At 40.3% G+C, this 15,475-nt stretch overlaps 1 protein-coding gene across 8 annotated transcripts in view; it reads left to right on the plus strand.

Annotated features, from left to right (window-relative positions):
- Positions 1-15,475, plus strand: part of ATG7 (autophagy related 7) — a 261,895-nt gene that overhangs the window by 88,728 nt on the left and 157,692 nt on the right. For all 8 annotated transcript variants that reach the window (XR_004264016.1, XM_032262224.1, XM_032262226.1 and 5 more), the window contains one exon: positions 12,086-12,166. Coding sequence is in view for 7 of the 8 variants with exons in the window: in XM_032262224.1 (XP_032118115.1) it covers positions 12,086-12,166 (81 nt within the window). In the remaining variant the exon portion in view is untranslated. The remainder of the gene's footprint in view (positions 1-12,085; positions 12,167-15,475) is intronic.

Consider the following 15,475-nt stretch of genomic DNA (forward strand, 5'->3'; position numbering starts at 1 on the left):
ATTTCAGTGGGAGAGCTGACCACCTGGAAGTTACTCCATTCTGCGAGTTAATGATGGGAAGAAATCACAAACAAGCAGCATTGCCCAGAGTCCTTTATGCATTTAGTAAACTGACTGGAGGCCTCATAATGCAATAGGAACAGAAAAAACAGGCTTTGGAATTAGCCATACAATGGTTTAAATCCCAGCCCTCCTGTTATGAAGATGGCCTTCCTTGGTCAAGTCACTAACCTTCTCTGAGTCTTGGTTTTCTTATCTATAAAGTGGAGAAAGTAATACTGACCTCACCTGGTAGTTGTACAGATTATGGAAGGTTGCCCGAAAGGGCTCCACAGCAGTGTATATTGTAGGCCCTCAGCAAACGATGCCTGCTGTTTCTTTGCTGTTGTTCATTATCATTATTGACTCCTCACCCAAATAGAAAGCCTTTATAGGCAGACATGGGAAAACCATGAGAAGCATGCCGGGTCACTAAAAAAAGCGGGATGTCTTTTCAGAGAAAGAATCTAAAGCATCATGAGGAAGTGCCATCCCTCAGGGAGTAAAAAGAAAAAGGCAGTGGGATGAACATTTAGAATTGATGTTGTCTCTTCAGTCATTTTCATTACAATATTTTTGGGAGATTGAAGAGGTTTTTCAGTCTTACCTTTTGGAAATCATTGTTTTAGATTCCATGTTGTATTCTGCCCTGTAATGTGACGGCTGTCCCCATCAGTGAAATGGTGATGGTGCCAGCCAGTCCTATCTGGAGATTTGCAAGGACAGACTCACAGATGAGTGTAGGGAGCAGAGTGACTCAGCTCACACTTGTCTCTCTTTTCCTCCTTGCCACCCACCTTCTGCCAGCTAGGATGGCACTGTTCATACTCAGTTCAGGATGAGAATCAGAAGAGGGGAAATGACTGCTTCATAGTCACAGAGACTTAGTGGATGAGCTACAATCCGTACCTAAACTTGGCAGTCTGGCCAGTGTTCTTTCAAAGGTTTTGAGTCGAAAGATCTGTGGCCTGCATGTTGGGAGATTTTGCTTTCTGTTGATACCCCAGCCCCCTTGCACAAAGCTACCCACAATAGAACTTGTAGAGTTCATTTAGCTTCCCTGAGCCTCAGTTTCCATATCAGGAAAGGCAGGTGCTTTACTTTATGTCGAGGATTACATCTGACATGGCCTTGAAAACCATAAAACACTGAAAATGTGACCTCCTGACACATACATACAAGGTGGCATTTTTTTTTTTTTTGACATGCATGTGTTAATCTTCTCGACAGAGACATTTCACGTAGGACCCAAAAGACACGGTAATAACCATCTATCATAAAGAAGCTGACCTCCAGAGCCAACCTCTGCTATTTATGCTCTTGTATCTCATTTGAATCTTTTCTGAGTCTCCCTGCTTCTTCTGACCTTGAGATGTGCCCTCATCTCCTTTACGCACTTTATACTGAGAAGGGCCTTAATTAAATTTTCAGTCATGTCCCTGCACTGGTTTCCTTCTTTAAGTCCTTTATGTTAAATTACTGCAGTTGTAGTTTTCTCAATGCTGAGGCCAGAGGGCAAAACAGTCTCTTTATAGAAGGGGCCCAGTGTCAAAATGCATGTGCCCATGTTTTTAAAGTACTATGGCAACTAATCCCTCTCGGTGTTATTTATCCGCATTGAGCCTCACAATTGTTTGTCATTCACCAGCTCTTCTAGTTCTTTCTCCTCGTTTTCAAATGTCTGAAGGATTATTTTGGTTGTTGGCCATCTCTTCATTTGGCCTTTTCAAAGATCGAAGAATAACGCAGCCATATATGGGAAAAGTTGCCTGTGTGTGTGTGTGTGTGTGTGTGTGTGTGTGTGTGTGTTTACTTGCTTACATTATTTCAAGTTTCAAGTCTTTATTTTTAGCTACTTTCTAAAAAAGAAAGTGGAGAAAGAACTTTAAAAATTAATCAGGGTTGTGTGGTCCCCATTTATAGGCTTTAAACAACTTTTTTTTTTCCCACTAAGTGGAGTGAGTCCATTTATGCAACCGTGTTTTGATTAGGGGAACATCGTTTCCACAAAAACACTGGGCTGTGTTGCAATGCCCTGTTGCAAACTCAGCACTTCCCTCCTCCTCTTCCTGGCTCTTAGAGACAAATGATTTCCTGTTGGAGAGGAACTTGGTAAACTCCTTTGTATACTTTGTATGCAAAGAATGACCAGTGAAGTTTACTGGGCTCCTTTTTTCAGTTCCCCAGAGGAGAAGTTTTCTTAATTGGCCCCTGTGGAAGAGATGTAGTAGAAAAGTGATAGTCCTTGGAATGAGAATCACAAGGCCCCCCACCAGCAACTCATTGTGTAATTTGGAGAAAGTTCCTTAACTTTTCCTGTGCTCTCTGGGTCTCTGCTCTCCTCTGTGTCAGACCTGGGAGGCCTGAGGATTACTTGTTTTCTCTCTGGGTCCACAGGCAGAATTTGGCCCATCCAAAGATTGGCCAACTGCCAAAAAAAAGGCCTGATTAGGCCCTGAAATTCAATGAAATTCTGCCTGAAGACATCTCTTACTGAATTTGAAAACCGCAAAAAACCATTTCAGGTGAGAAAAGAGGCTTATGGGTTTGTTTTGGTTTGGTTTTAGTCTCTCGCCCAATATATGGGGCATTAGATTCTGTAAGCAGGCAGCAGTAAGTATAAGCTAATTTCTGTCTATAAATAGAATTTTTCAAAAAATCAGTTTGTTGATGTGTGGAATACATATAGATGATCACACGCATCATTAAGTGGTAATGTGATGAATGATCACAAAATGTAAACAGTCTTATACCCAGCACACAGATCAGAACAAAATACTATCAGGCATCTTCAATGCCCCCTTCATGTCTCTTCCGATTATTAGTGCCTTCTTGCTACATAGAGGTAAGCACCTCTTGATTCTCAACACCATGGGAGATGTTTGATTTTGAACTTCTGTAAATGAAATCATGTAGTACATACTCTTTGAAGTCTATTGTCTTTTATAGATGGAAGTTTTTCGTTATAAATCTTTGCATAGTAGTGTTGTTCTTTCTGCTTCTCATCAACAGAGTTCTTTTATTTAAAAAAAAAAAAAAAAGAAAAAAGAATGAAAGACTGATTTTTCCTGGCTCCTGGGCTGGTGGCAGAGCTCTGCAAGGCCAGATCCTTTTTCTGGTTCTTTGGTGGGAGGCACAGTTCAGAAGTTATATACAGGCCACTCTTGATATCTCCAAGAAGTTGGTTTGCTGGCTGGCAAGAGATCCTGGATGTGACAGAAATTAACAGCCTATTGGCCTACTAATCCTTCGGCTTTACATCCTCACAGAATCATAACAAGGTGACAGGGCTAAGCACAGTGGCTCACACCTGTAATCTGAGCATTTTGGGAGGCTGAGGTGGGAGAATTGCTTGAGCCCGGGGGTACAAGACCAGCCTGAATAACATAGGGAGACCTTGTCTCTACAAAAAATTAGCCTGGTGTGGTGGCACACACCTGTGGGAGTTTGGGGCTGCAGTGAGCCAGGATCACACTACTGTATTCCAGCCTGGGTAACAGAGGGAGTCCCTGTCTCAAAAAAAAGGAATCAAGGTGATGCTACAACAGTTGTCCAAACACCAAGTCATTGACGGAGCACTCCTGCTTTATCCCACTTGTGGACCAAGCAGTTCATATCTTTTTGTCTTTAGGTGAATGAAGTCTTGGTTCTAAAGTACTGATTAAAAAAAAAAAACAAAAAACACTCTAAATTTGTATGCCATTCTTGAGTTTGGACTTGCCAACCCCAGGGTTTTCTCAGCCTCATGATTTTTTTCTTTTAGCTTCAGAAAAGTAATACAAAGCCAAAACTAGGGCAGGACCCTGGGAGGGACCTGGCCTGGGAAATCTCTAATTTAGTTGCTGGGTATCTCTAGCCATATCTCAGTCTATTTGGCCTTTTTACACAGGCTGTGCCCCCCAAGTCCTCAGGCCTTTAGGTTTGAAAAGATCTCTTTACTGTGTTCAGAAATACTTATCTCAGTGTGCTTCTAGGGATATGGACAGATGGGCTGCTGAGGAGGGAAATCTTAGCAGATAAGCAGTAAGAGCATGTTTCCTGATATGTAGCCCAGGAAAGGAGCCTCTTTTCCCCTATGGTTCGATACCCTTCTGGTTGACGATGATGGATATAGCAGAAAAAATGGGCAGGCCTCATGTTTCACTGTATCAGGTGTTATAGTTTGCGGCCTATTCGTCTTATCTCCCTCCCTCCATCTAACCATCCCCTCAACAGGTAATCTATGCCAAGTGCCAAGCACTGTGAAGTTCAGAAAAGCTAAGTAACTGGCACAAGATCACCCAGTGTTGAGTTCCATTTGTGTTTGGGGTAATCTAAGGTGAAAGATGTATCCCAAGCCATTTGGATGTAGTAGAGTCTGGGTCCAGTTGGGAGGCCTCTGAATGCAAGGAAAGATCTGGGTGTAGGTCTAACAATGTCTGGGCTTCCTCTGTGAGGTCCTAAAAGAAGAGACAAGATTTCCCTTTCTCTGGAGGATAAATTATAATGTCAGAGTTCAAAAGCATCTCAGATTGCATCTCTTTTCCCAAGAGGAGTCGGACCTAACTTTATAGGTTGAAGGATGTCACTTCGCCCCATGAGTTTTGCCTGCTGGATGAAGCTGTCCTGGTTAATGAGAGGTGCCTGTTTAGGAAGGCAGCCTGAGGCTTTGTGATCATACAGATCTGATTAGAACCCCAGCTTTGTATCTTAATTTCACATTCACTATCTCGTTTTACAACACCATTTGAGGCAGCTCGTAGCATTTGTCCCTGTGTGACCATGGGCAGGGTACTTAACTTCTCTGAACCTCATGATTTATATCTGTAAAATGGGGATAATGTAATAAGCTCCTGGAATGGATGATTAAGTCACATATACTAAGCATTAGCACAGGTCTGGACACAAGAGACACTTGTAAATATTGGTTTCATCTTTCTCTTTCACTTTTAATTAAAATGGAAGCTTACCTATACTCCTTAAAAGGAAATTATAAAGACTCTCATAAAGCTCTGAAAGCAACGAGTGGAGAGGGAGTGATTGGGAAGATTTTCTCCATTCTGCAGTCTTTTTCTAAGGATAACACTGGCTCACGTCCAGCTTAGTTTTTCTGCCCCTTTGGTGACACTAGTTTAATAGTGAGAGATGGGCCAGTGGTGGGAGCTGAAGCTCTTAGCTGAAACAAAGACCATTGTGGTGTGGTTAGGGTTTTGCAATTGCCAAACTCTCCCATTCTGGCATTGAACTTGATTAAAAATCTTTTCAACATCCAAGATCAATCTGTAGTTTGGAGCTAGTTTTTGTTTATGCAAACTCCAAGCTTTAGAAATATTGCCAGGCCTGCTGGAAGCTAGTGTGAAGTTAAAGCAGCAGCTTCCAGTTGTGGCTGCAACTGTGCGTTCTCAGAATGGCTGTTTCTGGGCATTGGATCTTAGCCTCCCATCGAGGCTTGGCTCTGAAGCTGATTTTACTCAGCTTAGGTGTAAACACCACCAGGGGTCCATGGTTCAGAAAGAAAGAGACCCCATTTCTATTCCTAATCTACTTATTTTGCAGCCAACTGGGCATAATTGACTAAAGATAATTGAATCCACCTGATATGTGTTAAGCCATCTAGACATTGAGTTTTGGTTTGGGAGTATTTTTTTTTTTAATATTAAATTCCTCTAGCCTTTTTCTTCCTTTCTACCTCTTTGCTTTTCAGCTTTATTCTTCAGACTTTAGAGCCAAAAAGAACAAAATTCAGATTCCTGGCTTTGCCACTTGGTAGCTGTGGACACTTGGGCAAGCCATGTCACTTCCCGGAGCCTCCTATGTCCCTATTTGGAGAATGGAGGAAGGCCACAGGTTGGTAATGAGGCCAAAATGAGATGCAATCTATGAAAACACCCAGGAGCCCTACACACAGGCATGGAATTCGGTAAATTTTAGTGTTCTCTCTATTCGTATCATTTTCCACATTATTCCAGACATGCCTTCCTGTCTGGCTTCTAGGGTTAGGAGGGAGCAGTTGTTTATTTGAAAGGGAATGGGGAGGGGAGTAAGTGCTTTAGCGGTGGTGAGGTGGTGGGGAGAACATAGAAGAGGCAGAAACAATGGCTGGGAAAGGTGCTCAGGGAGTTTGAGGAAGGGAAAAGCCAATTTACCTGTGAGACGGCGAGTAGCGGCATAGCAGAGAAGGCAGAAATGCAGAGGCCACTGGACATGTTTGGACCTTCAAACCAGGGGCACTGGGAGGCCATTGAACGCTGAGGTGTGATATTATTAGATTTTGCTGCTGCATGGAGAATATGCTGGAGGTGATACGAGTGGCTCTGGGAATAGAATTTGAGTCCTTTGATCTTAAATCAGAAGACAGCCTAATCCAGGGATTCCCATACCTGGCCTTCCATCAGAATCACCTGAGGAGCCATTTCAAAATATGCGTTTCCTAGCCTGTCCTAGAGCCGCTGAGCGAAAACCTCCAGGGACTAGGCATTTGAGAACCACTGCTTCAGTCCATGAAGAAAAGACTTCTTGATGGCATCACCTGGGACAAAGTACTTAAGTCCTCAAGGTAGCACAGATCAAATCTTGCCCTTTGAATTTTGTGCTTCCACAAACACTAGCTGTGTTTCTAAAAGCACCCTTGACACCTTGTCCCCAGTGCACACCTCCAGCCCCAACAGGTGTTCCTGCCTGAGCGCCTTTGGAAGCTAATTAGACACGCACAGGTGTGCCTAATGAATTCCTGCCGGACCACACCAGCCGACCAGCTGGGAACAGCCCGGGACCGAGGCCAAACGACCATATAAAGGCCCTATTCTGATGCTTTTTGCATCCTGTCGGCCATGTTTTCATTCCCCACGGTCAGGATAGTGTGTCCTGTCTCCTAAGGCCAAGCTTAGTTACAACCTGATGCCCCATATCTGACAACAGGGACTTCCACTCAAAGCGCTTGGCTCTTTTTGGCTTGGGGGTAATGAGTGGGACCGGAGGCAAGTAACCACAGGTAAGTGGGCTTCTTTTAGGCTCTGTAATTTCTGGGTGGGTTTTTTAATATTCCAGGGGATGGCAAAGATACAAATATTGTAGAGCTAACTTAGGCATACAATTTTTGTTCTGGAAGTTTCTGCAGAACACTAATGTTGGTGATTATTTTGCAGGGAGAGGGATTGGAGGTAATGGGACTTAGGGTTTTCATTTTATACCTCTCTGCACTGTTTTGAAAAATTGAGATTATAAACCATTTTCTAAAATCACCCTTTTCAAGATATAACTTAAATATAGTAAAAAACCCATTTTAATATGATTTGACAAGTGTATACACTCACGTAACTACCACCTCCACAAATGAGATACAGAATTTTTCTGTCACCCCAAAAATTTCCCTTGTGCCTTCTCCCAGTTCATATCCCCACCCTCAGCCCCAGGCAACCAGCAATCCAATTTCTGTATGGGCCATTTGTATTTTTTCTGTCTATTTTTCTGTACTAAGGGAAAAAAATGTAATGGAAATGTTAAAAATATGCAGAGGGAGGCAAGGTTTGGCCACTCTGAGGAATCCCTCTTACTAGCTGTAAAGTTGGTAGGTTAGGGGCCTGTATGTGTAAGGGGCAGTGCAAAATTGGTAAGTAAGGGGCGGGTGTGTGTGTGTGTGAAAGTGGCAATGTTTTCAAGAGGGGAGACGGAGAAAACTATTCAGGGGAGGCTGTTTAAAAGAAAGTCAAATATTTAGATAATTTTTTAAAAAAGAAAAATGGAAGTAATTATGTCATTGGAGTATGGATTGTTTTGTTTGCTCATTTGTTTTCTGTCATATGCTTATTTTTATTACAGGAAGAGTTAACTTTTTAAAAAAAAAGCTGTTTAATGCTTATCTGACTATAGGAGAAACTGACAATAAATATGAGTAGAACAAAAGTTGAGAGTAAGCTGTGTGAGACTTACTCTAAGTTATTACTAACTTCAAAAGATAGAGAATTTACTTTGAGCAAGAGGCCTTAGTTCCCTGTGTGGATGGAAAAATACCTTTGATATCACTTTATAAAGCCTTTTAATTTAAATGTTAATTTAACCTGGGCAAAATTAGGTGATGTGGTGGTGCTATTTTTAGAAAATGCACAAGGAATTGGAGGCTTGCTAAGTGCTTCCATCCATTTCCTGACAGCTAACAGGTGATGCTGAGTGGTCCAGAGCAAACCACAGGAAGGTGTAACTAAGGCTAGTAACAAAGCATCCTGTTTCCCTCACTTGCCTGATGGGAACCACCTGGGGGTCTTATTAAACCTGCAATTTCTCAGTCCTTTCCCCAGGCCTTTTGAATCAAGCTCCAGGGGCTTCTTCTGATGAGGCAAGTTTAGAAAAGCAATGAGTGAAGGCATTTGCTTTATAGACTTTGCATACTTCTAAGTAGGAAGGTCATAGTGAACTTTTCTTCACCCAAGCAAAGGATAAATCTTTAACTTTTTTGATTGGGAGTTGGGGCCTGGCCTCTCTCAATACACATGTATATATTTATTAGGACTTTTATATAAGGTACTTGGATTTTAGATTGCTCTGGGATTTCTAGGCATATGTAAGTATGATGGTAATTTTAAGTATCAACCTCTGTTTAACTTTCATGCAGTTTTTATAAGGTTGAGGGAATGCAATGCAGAGCATATTGTGGAACTCAGTTCATTTGTAATACTGGGGATTTAAAGCACTGATGATGGGGAAGGGCTTCAAATTGCCTGGAAATGTGAATGGTGGCAAGTTAGAGTTTTTCTTGTGGTTTGTGTGGGACCTGTTTTCTCTATATAGTCCAGATTTGAATAATTTTGTAGGCTTTGGGTTAAGTTTGCTCGTTTATTCATTTCATAATTTATCTTATGAAGAAATCATTGTGCTATGAGTAAATACAACTAGTTCATCCTGTGTCTTGTCCTCTAAAAGCAAGAAAGATAAAAACATTTTTTAAAGTAATTGTACTCAAACCGATCCTAAAATTCATGTGGAAATGCGAGGGACCCAGAATAGCCAAAACAATCCTGGAAATGAACAAAGTTGGAGGACTCCTACTTTCCAGTTTCAGACTTACTGTAATCAAGACAGTTAAGTGCTCGCATAGGGATAGATACATAGATAAATGGAAGGAATTGAGAGTCCAAAAATAAACCCTTATCATTTATGGCAAACTAATACAGTTCAGTTGGGAAAGAATACTGTTTTCAACAAATAGTATAGAGACAACAGGATTGTACATGCAAAGGAATGAATTTAGACCCTTATCTCACATTGTATTCAAAAATTAATTTAAAAAGGTCATAAACCTAAATGTAAGTGCTAAAAATAAAAATTCCTAGAAGAAAACAGCATAAATTTCTATGACCTTGGGTTAGGCAATGGTTTCTTATACAAGATGCCAAAAGACCAAGCAATGTAAGAAAAAAATGGTAACTAGGATTTCACTAAAATAAACTGTTGTGCTTCCAGATAGCAAAAAGCCTGGGCACTGTGGCTCATGACTTAAATCCTAATGCTTTGGGAGGCCAAGGGGGGAGGATCACTTGAGCCCAGGAGTGCAAGACCAGAACGGGCAACATAACGAGACCTCATCTCTCTTAAAAAAAAAAAAAAAATTAAAAGAATTAGCTGAGTGTGGTGGCGCACGCCTGTAGTCCCAACTACTGGAGAGGCTGAGGTGGGAGTATCGCTTGAGCCTGGGAGTTCAAGGCTAGAGTGAGCCGAGAACGCACCACTGCACTTCAACCTGGAGAACAGAGCAAGACCCTGTATCAAAAACAAAAACCAAAACACCCCACAGAATGGGAGAATATATTTGCAGATGATACGTTTGATAGGAAACCTTTACCCAGAATATGTAATAGATTGACAATTCAGCAATTAAAAAAAAAGTTTAAAACTTGGCAAATGATTTGAACAGATATTTCTCCAAAAGAGATACACAAATGTTCAAGAGGCACATGGAAAGATGGTTGACATTACCAGTCATTAGAGAAATGCAAGTCAAACCATAGATAGATACCATTTCATACTCACTAGGATGGCTATAATCTATAAGAGACAGTAACAAGTAATGAGAAGGAAGTGAAGAAATTGGAGCCCTCACACTTTGCTATTGAGTTTCCACTCCCCACCCCTTCCCATCTCCTGAGAGGCTGGAGGGCAGTGGCACAATCTCGGCTCCTGCAACCTCCACCTCCTAGGTTCAGGCAATGTTCCTTCCCCAGTCTCCTGAGTAGCTGGGATTACAAGCATGTGCCACCACACCTGGCTAATTTTTGTATTTTTACTGGAGGTGGGGTTTCACCATGTTTGCCAGGCTGGTCTCGAACTTCTGATCTTGTGATCCGCCTATCTCAGCCTCCCAAAGTGGTGGGATTACAGGCATGAGCCGCTGCACCCTGCCAAGATTTTAATAATGGTGTGATCACTTTGGAAAACAAATTGGCAGTTCCTCAAAATGTTAAACAGTTAATCATATGACCCAGGAATTCTCCTAGGTATGTTCCCAAGAGAAATGCCCATTTGCTGATGAATGGCTAAATAAATGTGGTATAGCCACACAGTTAAATATTATTTGGCAGTAAAGAGGAATGAAATACTGACAATATGATACTATATGGATGAAAATATTATGCTAAGTGAAGCCAGTCATATGTGATATCATTTATAGGAAATAAGCAGAATAAATGTGTAATATTAGGCCATGCACGGTGGCTCACGTCTGTACTCCCAGCACTTTGGGAGGCTGAGGCGGATGGATCACCTGAGGTCAGGAGTTCAAGACCAGCCTAGACAATGTGGCAAAACCCTGTCTCTACTAAAAATAGAGAAGAGGCAGGAGAATCGCTTGAACCTGGGAGTCGGAGGTTACAGTGAGCCAAGACCATGGCACTGCACCCCAGCCTGGGTGACAGAGTGAGACTATGTCTCAAAAAAAAAAAAAAAAAAAATTGTTCTAGGCATTTCCTTCCAGCTTGCACGGTTTGAGGGAGTGGGTATGGTGTTAGTAGGATGGCTAAAGGGTGGGTAGGTTGGATCTTCTGTGTATTCAATTGAGGCTGTTAAAGTTGTGAGGAAACACAGTGTTGAAGACAAACGCTGTGACATTATCAAAGGGAGGGAAGCAGAGATAGAAGCTCAGGCGTGGGCCAAGTTTGCATCAGGAGGTCCGTTTTTGAATCTTAGCTCCATTACTTAATGTTTACTTGAGCCAAGCTGCCACTCTTTCTGAGACTGAGGTTTTTCAACATAAAATGGGGAGTTGGAAAGGTCAAATAAATTAACTCATGAGAAGATTTGTGTTGTCTGGTTTATTATAAATGTTAACTCCTATGGAGACTTTAGATATTTTATCATTCATATTTTTATGATATAGAACAGCTTAAAACTTCTCTTTGGTGTATGTATAGTCTATAGAGACATAAGGTTCTGAATAAATTACTGCAGTCATAGTTTGTGAAATCTGATTATAGCTGATACTGTGGAAATGTAACTCAAATTGTAGTCCAGAAATTCATGCTCCAGGTGGTGCTGTTTCCCCATAAATCTGATAATGTTTTACATTTTATCTCTATTCCAAATCAAGCAAATAACTGGGTATATGTATTTAGGGCCATATCTGCCTTCCGCAGTCCCCAAGTCATCTTCCCTTGTGAGACCCCACCCAAAATCATTTCGTAGAAATGTGTATTTATCCCATATTCACTAGAATACATATGGGAGCTAAGAGTTGAGTATACCAGTGGACCTGTTACATTTCGGAAGACATTTGTTAAAACAATACTTTAGATATTACAGCTTGCTTTTTGTATTTTAGAGTCAGTTTGTTTTTAGGCCAGAAATACTTGAAAAGCTTGTAAGCTCTGGCTTCTAATGGAATAAAGGACCTAATATAACTCTTCTGCAAACGGATTACATTACAAGGGAAAATACTTATTTCGAACTTATTTTTGCTCATAATCTCTATCTGGACTGCCATATTAATCATTTCCTACTTCTTGTCAGAAACCAGACATGCATTTTATAGTTGGGTCATTGTGTGTTTGATGTGAATTGTTTTGTTTTATTTTGTTTTTAGATCCGGGGATTTCTTTCACGGTTTGATAATGTCCTTCCCGTCAGCCTGGCGTTTGACAAATGTACAGCTTGTTCTTCCAAAGTAAGTCATTTTGTATTGGAGGGACTTGTTTTTAAAAGTGAGCAAATCAGCATTTGACCACAGCCTCACTAGCTACAGCCACTGAAACCAACTGAGGGCTTTTTGTGGGGGAAGGGTGGGGTCTAAACACTCAGAAAGGACTTTGTTTTCATGGATCTGTATTCATTCTCACAGTGGTTTAAAACCAGCCTGAGAAAATGTATAGTGTAGGGAGACCCAGTTGAATATTTTAACTCTGTATCAGTACTTATGTCATGCTAATTTTGTCTTGAATTTGAACTTTACTGTTCTTTGTTGCTCCCCAGAGGGTTCCCTCCTAGCAGGGACCCTCACAGAGCAATTTTTTAAAGCATACTCTAAGGGTGAGGCAGCCTTGGCTATGAGTCTTCCGCAGATCCACATAATTACAAAGAAAAAGTAAACAGAGATTAGGGGCCTGGATGGGGAGCCACTAAAGGGGCCCCTTCAGCTTTGATCTTTCCAGAAGCTCTAAAAATAGACCTGGTATGTTAGCCATCGTAATGGGAAATGGCTGGTATATCTCAAAACTATAGTGATGGCATCCTATGTTTTAATAGGTTTACAGATGCCATCTGAGTGAATTTTACATGTACACTGTATGTGATAGCTGATTTCCTTTCAAGTGTCCCTTTCAGTCTTCTAATGCCCAGTGACTTGACCTGGACTCTTAAGGCTTGTGATTGCTGATAAGTAAAGATTTTCATGCTGAAGTGCTATGCAAAATAATGTTGGTAGTCACCAATCCCCAACTGTGGCTTCTCAGATATAATTTGGGACTGTTTTTCTGTGTAGCCTTCATCTGTCTGCCACTGTGGAAGAAATAGAATTATAGGGACGTTTTTCTCTATTCTGAGTTGACAAGCTTTCTTTGAAAACTGTACTTGGGTTGTATTTTATGGGAAGCATGATCCTGACCAGTTTCTTTGAAAATTGAATGTAAAATTGACAAGCAATGTTGATAAATTTGGTTACATTTAGATGATCAAAAATTTAGACTATTTTCTTTTTACCTCCAAAGTAAACTATGCCCATTTTATCATTATGCATCCCAAGTGCCTATGTTGAGATTTCAAGCTTACCCTTTGTAGTTACCCATGAGCTCATTCTTTCTGTAGTTTCCCTTAAGGTGTGTGTGCTCAAGCCAGGGCCTCAAGGATGTCTGTGTGCACCTCCATCTTCAGAAATGCAAGTTTTAGGATTATATACTACATCTTTAGTGGAGCAGTTTTTTCTTCCCCCTTCGAATGGTTGAACTAACTGGTCTCAAAATAACTTGGCAGTATTAATTTTCATACTGAAATCATTTGGGACAGGTGCCAGAAGGTTTTCTATGGCTTTATGTTGATCTGCTAGTCAATGAAATAAAGATAATTCGGTTCTCTAAGTGAAATGCAAACACTCATTCTTTCTTGTTCTATTTGTAATTAAATTAGCCTTTGAGATACTGTTTATAAAAGAATCACAAGCATACCAACTAACTGGGTGTTTCTTATATACTTTAAAAGAGAGTCGCTTGGCATCTTTCTTTCACACTTATCGTAAGCTTTAAATTAAATATAGGTATCACTTTTTTGTTACGAAAATTATTTCCTCCTGGTGGTCACTCTGAGAGTCCTGCTTTACATAAACATGCTGGACGATTTAATACAAACTGACTTGGATTTTAACAGCTGTGCTATTCCCATAGCGATAACTTTTCATGTGGTCTGGATATTAAATTTCTTTTGTGCTGGAAAGGTTGCTTCATTGGTGCACGTATTTCCTTACAGTAGAAATGCAGCATTTACTTACTTGGCTACCTTCTTTATTCGCTTAGGAGATTGTCATTCTCTATTATCTGCAAACCCAACATTAATAATTTTGAAATGACAAATCCAATTACATTTTCATCTTTGCGTATGTGAATTTTTTCTTAATGTATACTTAGCATAATACATTTTATACTGAGTCATGTCATAGTTATTGTTTTAAAAGATTCTTTGGGGCTAAAAATGACTTTTAAAAATTTCTCCTTTGACATTCATGAAGTAAGTTTTTCCTTTGGTAGTTTTCAGTATGTTTTTCCGCCGCCCCCCCCCCCCCCAGACAGATTGGGGAAGTAGAATAAGCTCTGCTGAGCCATAAAGCACTTGTTCATTACCTTACTCATTAAAAACAAAACAAAGCAATATGTATATTGCTCTTACATCTCGCTCTCTGTATATATGTGTGTGTGGACTTTTTTATATAGCCTGAGGTGGGGAAGAATACAGTGCTCTGCTTCTAAAGCAGGAAAGTTGGAACATTTACCCACAAATCATTTCTTACCCTATATGGTCTTAGGTTGGCACATGATGGGGTGAATTGTTCCATCTTAGAGGAAAAATATTGAAGAGTTGCGGGGAGAGGTGGGTGGTGAGGAGTCGATTTCATTCCAATTTCTACTGATTGTCTTGTAGAACTTTCTAAACAGATGGTATTTGTCAGTGAAATTTCAAAAGACCTTGTTTGAAGTTTATATGAGTTACTTTTTATTTCTCCAAGGACTTCCAAGCTAACTAGAGTATTATGGCATTACTACCAGAGGGAAAAGTATAATTTTAAAATCAATATTCCTGAATTTTAATATCAATATTCCTGAAAGAATTTCTCATAGTGCATTAAGTTACTTTGTTATTGTTAGCCTTTCACATAAATATTTTTTGGCAGTAGAGTATTTTTGGGTGACTTGCTATTTGATATAATTTTAAGTGGAGCTCCTGTATACGCTTTAACCACATTCACCTACTATTAATGTTTTGTTCCATGTATATGTGTTCTCCTCCTCCAATCCCTCCTTCTTCCCTTCCCCCCCATTTCTTTCTTGAAATTTTGAGAGTATGTTGGAGACATTGTGATCCTTTACAACTTTTGAATGCTTCAATGTAAATCCCAAAGAACAAAGACATTCTCTTACCTAAACACAATACCCTTATCAAATTCAGGCAGTTTAATGTTTGCACAATACTATGTTCTAATCCCCAGGCTACATATTCAGTGTTGTTATTTGTGCCAGTTAATGTTCATTATAGGTTTTTCCTCCCAGACCAGGGTCCAGTTGAGGATCAAACATTGCATTTAGTTGTCATGTCTCTCTGGCTTCCTTCAATCTGGAAAAGTTACTTCATCTTTGTCTTTCTTAACTTCAATGTTTTGATATTTTGCCAGTTATTTTTGTAGAATTTCCTGCAATGTGGATTTGTCTGACATTTCCTTATGATTCGATTGAGGTTATGAATTTTTGGTGGGAATACCAAAGAAGTGATGATG

Source organism: Sapajus apella, unplaced genomic scaffold, assembly GCF_009761245.1.
Source record: "Sapajus apella isolate SASKATOON/1434 unplaced genomic scaffold, GSC_monkey_1.0 scaffold128, whole genome shotgun sequence".
Lineage (NCBI taxonomy): Eukaryota > Metazoa > Chordata > Mammalia > Primates > Cebidae > Sapajus > Sapajus apella.